Genomic DNA, 2,489 nt, shown 5'->3' on the forward strand with positions numbered 1-2,489 from the left:
CTGAGTCACCGTGGCATCCAAGGACATGACCAAGACTCCACCTTGATCAGACCCTGGGGAACACGGGCCTCCCAGGGCCCTCGCTGGAGGGGACTTTTCAAGTCCCTGGGGGCTCAGGGAGGAGGAGATTGGGGGTCCCCACTGAGTGGCTCCGAGCCACAGAGAATTTCCTCCAGGTTGGAGGAAACACCACTTCTTCTTTCACATTTGAATGTCAGAGAATCTGGGCTCACCGGTGACTAACACTGGCCGAACTTGTGGGTGTCGCCAGGCTTATATAGCAGACCTGTCTGACCCCCAGTGACAGCAGACATCTGGACCCATTGGACAGGAGCATGGCCAACCTGCAGACTCTACTCTGGACCGTCCTCGTCCTCCTCACAGTGGTGCTTCAGTGCACCGAAGCAGGTGAGGCCGGGGGGCAGGGGACTCCCTGCAGAGGCCAGAGTTGGCCACGGGCCACGGACTGCCTTCCTCACGTGGCCAACAGAGTCTTGGGCTAATCGCAGCGCCTCTTGGGGCCTTGGTTTACCCATCCATTAAGTGGGTGTTCTGGAAGGCCTGGGGTCTAGGGTTTGTCTCAGCCGAGTTGGAGGCTGGTGGTGGGTGTGGCCTGGGGAAGCCCTGCCTCAGAGATCCTGAGCATAGGATCATGGTGCTAGCAAGAAGGGGCCACTAAGAGGAGCCGGCTGGAATGGGGCAAGGCCAGCACTGGGGCAGGGGACCCTTCCTGGGAGAGCTGGCCCTGCTGTAGAAGTGGTGCTCCAGAAGCTGCCACCATCAGGGGTTCCTGGCTTCTCTTTACCCCCAGTGAAGTCGAGTGGCCGGCGTGGGCAGTCAGGCAAACGTGAACAAGGGTTGTTCTGTTTCCTAGGTTTCCTGAGAGGTTTGTCTTGCGCGAAAGAGCTCGTGAAGTGGGGAGGTTAAACGACTTGTCCAAGGTGGCCGGGTGGCTCAAACCCAGGTCTTTGCGACCCCTCTCTGCCTGAGCCCTGCTCCTGACTCTGGCACGCTCTTCGGACCGTAGATGGGTCCTTTGCCTCTTTGGACAGCCACCCTACCCATTGCATAGTGGAGAGAGCGCAAAACTTCAGCCCACCAACAGGCCCCCTGGAGACTGTGCTGAGATGGTCCCCTGACTCAGCAGGGCTGGGACTGGGGGCAAAGTCCCAGGCACTGCTGATGCTGTCGGCCCCTTTGACTAATAGCAAGCGTCTAAGGCTCCCTGAGCCCCCGAGTTCCATCGGCGTCCCATCTAGGAGCTCCGGTATCGTTAATGTCAGTCGGCCGGAGTCTCTGCCCCTTGAACTGAACGTCCCAGGGTGTAGACCAGGGTCCCACAGGGGCTTCTCTGAAGGCCTGGGGGTGGACCCTTGGAGGTGTCAGACTTTTCTGGACACCTTTTCACATGAAAACAGAAAGCCACATGTCTTCCCTGGAGCCCCGAGGGTTGGGGATGGCGACCTTGGGGGACTCAGCTTGTGACGAGTCAGCCTCCCCTCCCCGCAGGTCCCTATGGCGCCAACGTGGAAGACAGCGTCTGCTGCCGGGACTATATCCGCTACCCCCTGCCCCACCGGGTGGTGAAAGAGTTCTTCTGGACCTCGAACTCCTGCCGGAAGCCTGGCGTGGTGTGAGTGGGGAGCTGGGGAGGGCTGGCAGCTGGGGCCCAAGATGCCCAGGTGTAGAAGGATGGGGTAGGCCCAGGATGGGGATTGCTGCCCGGCGAGGGGAGGACTCAGCCCCGGCTGGGCATCTCAAGAACAGAAGTCATGTGGCCATTCGCTAAAGATGATCCCGTCCCTGCTCTGGGCCAGGCAGTGGGGATGCAGAGCTGAGGGGAACGTGCTGCAGAGCCAGGGCCGGCCACGGGCAGTGCCCAGAGCTCCATCGAGGTGCTTCCCGCAGCAGCACGCTGGGAGAAGCTGGAAGCAACCTTTCCTGCCCAGAAGGAGAGTATTAAGGGATGACTTCTAGGTGCCAGGCACCCTGCTGAGACTGGGGAGGGGGGAGCCTGCTTCCTCCTCCCAACAGCCTTGGTGGGGGGATGTGAACACTCCCCTCTGGGAAGGAAGAAACAAGGGCTTGCCCGGGCTGCACACAGGTCCTCCTGAGCCTCTCGTCTTCTCCTGTGCTCTCCTCTCCTTGGCCTCTTTCTCCCTGCTCTGGGGCCAGCCTTCGCCGGCTCCTGCCCCCAAAGGGCCCAGTCCATTTCAGTCACAGCCAGAGAGAGAGGGAGCCAGCTACCCAAGAAATCAGACCTTGGGGTGGGGACTCCATCCTCTCCTTCTCCTCTTCCTCCTGCTCCTCCACCCTGCCAATGCTTCTCTCGGAGGCGGGTCTGCAGGTGGGACACCCATCGGACTGAGTACAACCTTGCTGCCTTCTTGGTCCTCTCTCCTTGTGGGTGGTCTCTCGGGAGGAGAGCCAGGAGGCCCCAGGCCCTTTGGACGAGCACTTGAGAGGAGGCTAGGGAGGCCAGCCTTTTT

General features: G+C 60.7%; 1 protein-coding gene across 1 annotated transcript in view; it reads left to right on the plus strand.

The window, feature by feature from the left end:
* The first annotated feature begins 335 nt into the window (after positions 1-335).
* Positions 336-2,489, plus strand: part of CCL22 (C-C motif chemokine ligand 22) — a 4,936-nt gene continuing 2,782 nt past the window's right edge. Inside the window, exons 1-2 of the mRNA XM_004704879.3 lie at positions 336-408; positions 1,510-1,633. Coding sequence (XP_004704936.3) covers positions 336-408; positions 1,510-1,633 — 197 coding nt within the window. The remainder of the gene's footprint in view (positions 409-1,509; positions 1,634-2,489) is intronic.

The sequence above is a fragment of the Echinops telfairi genome, unplaced genomic scaffold (genome assembly GCF_000313985.2).
Source record: "Echinops telfairi isolate 266 unplaced genomic scaffold, ASM31398v2 ScPeMD7_2291;HRSCAF=2852, whole genome shotgun sequence".
NCBI lineage: Eukaryota > Metazoa > Chordata > Mammalia > Afrosoricida > Tenrecidae > Echinops > Echinops telfairi.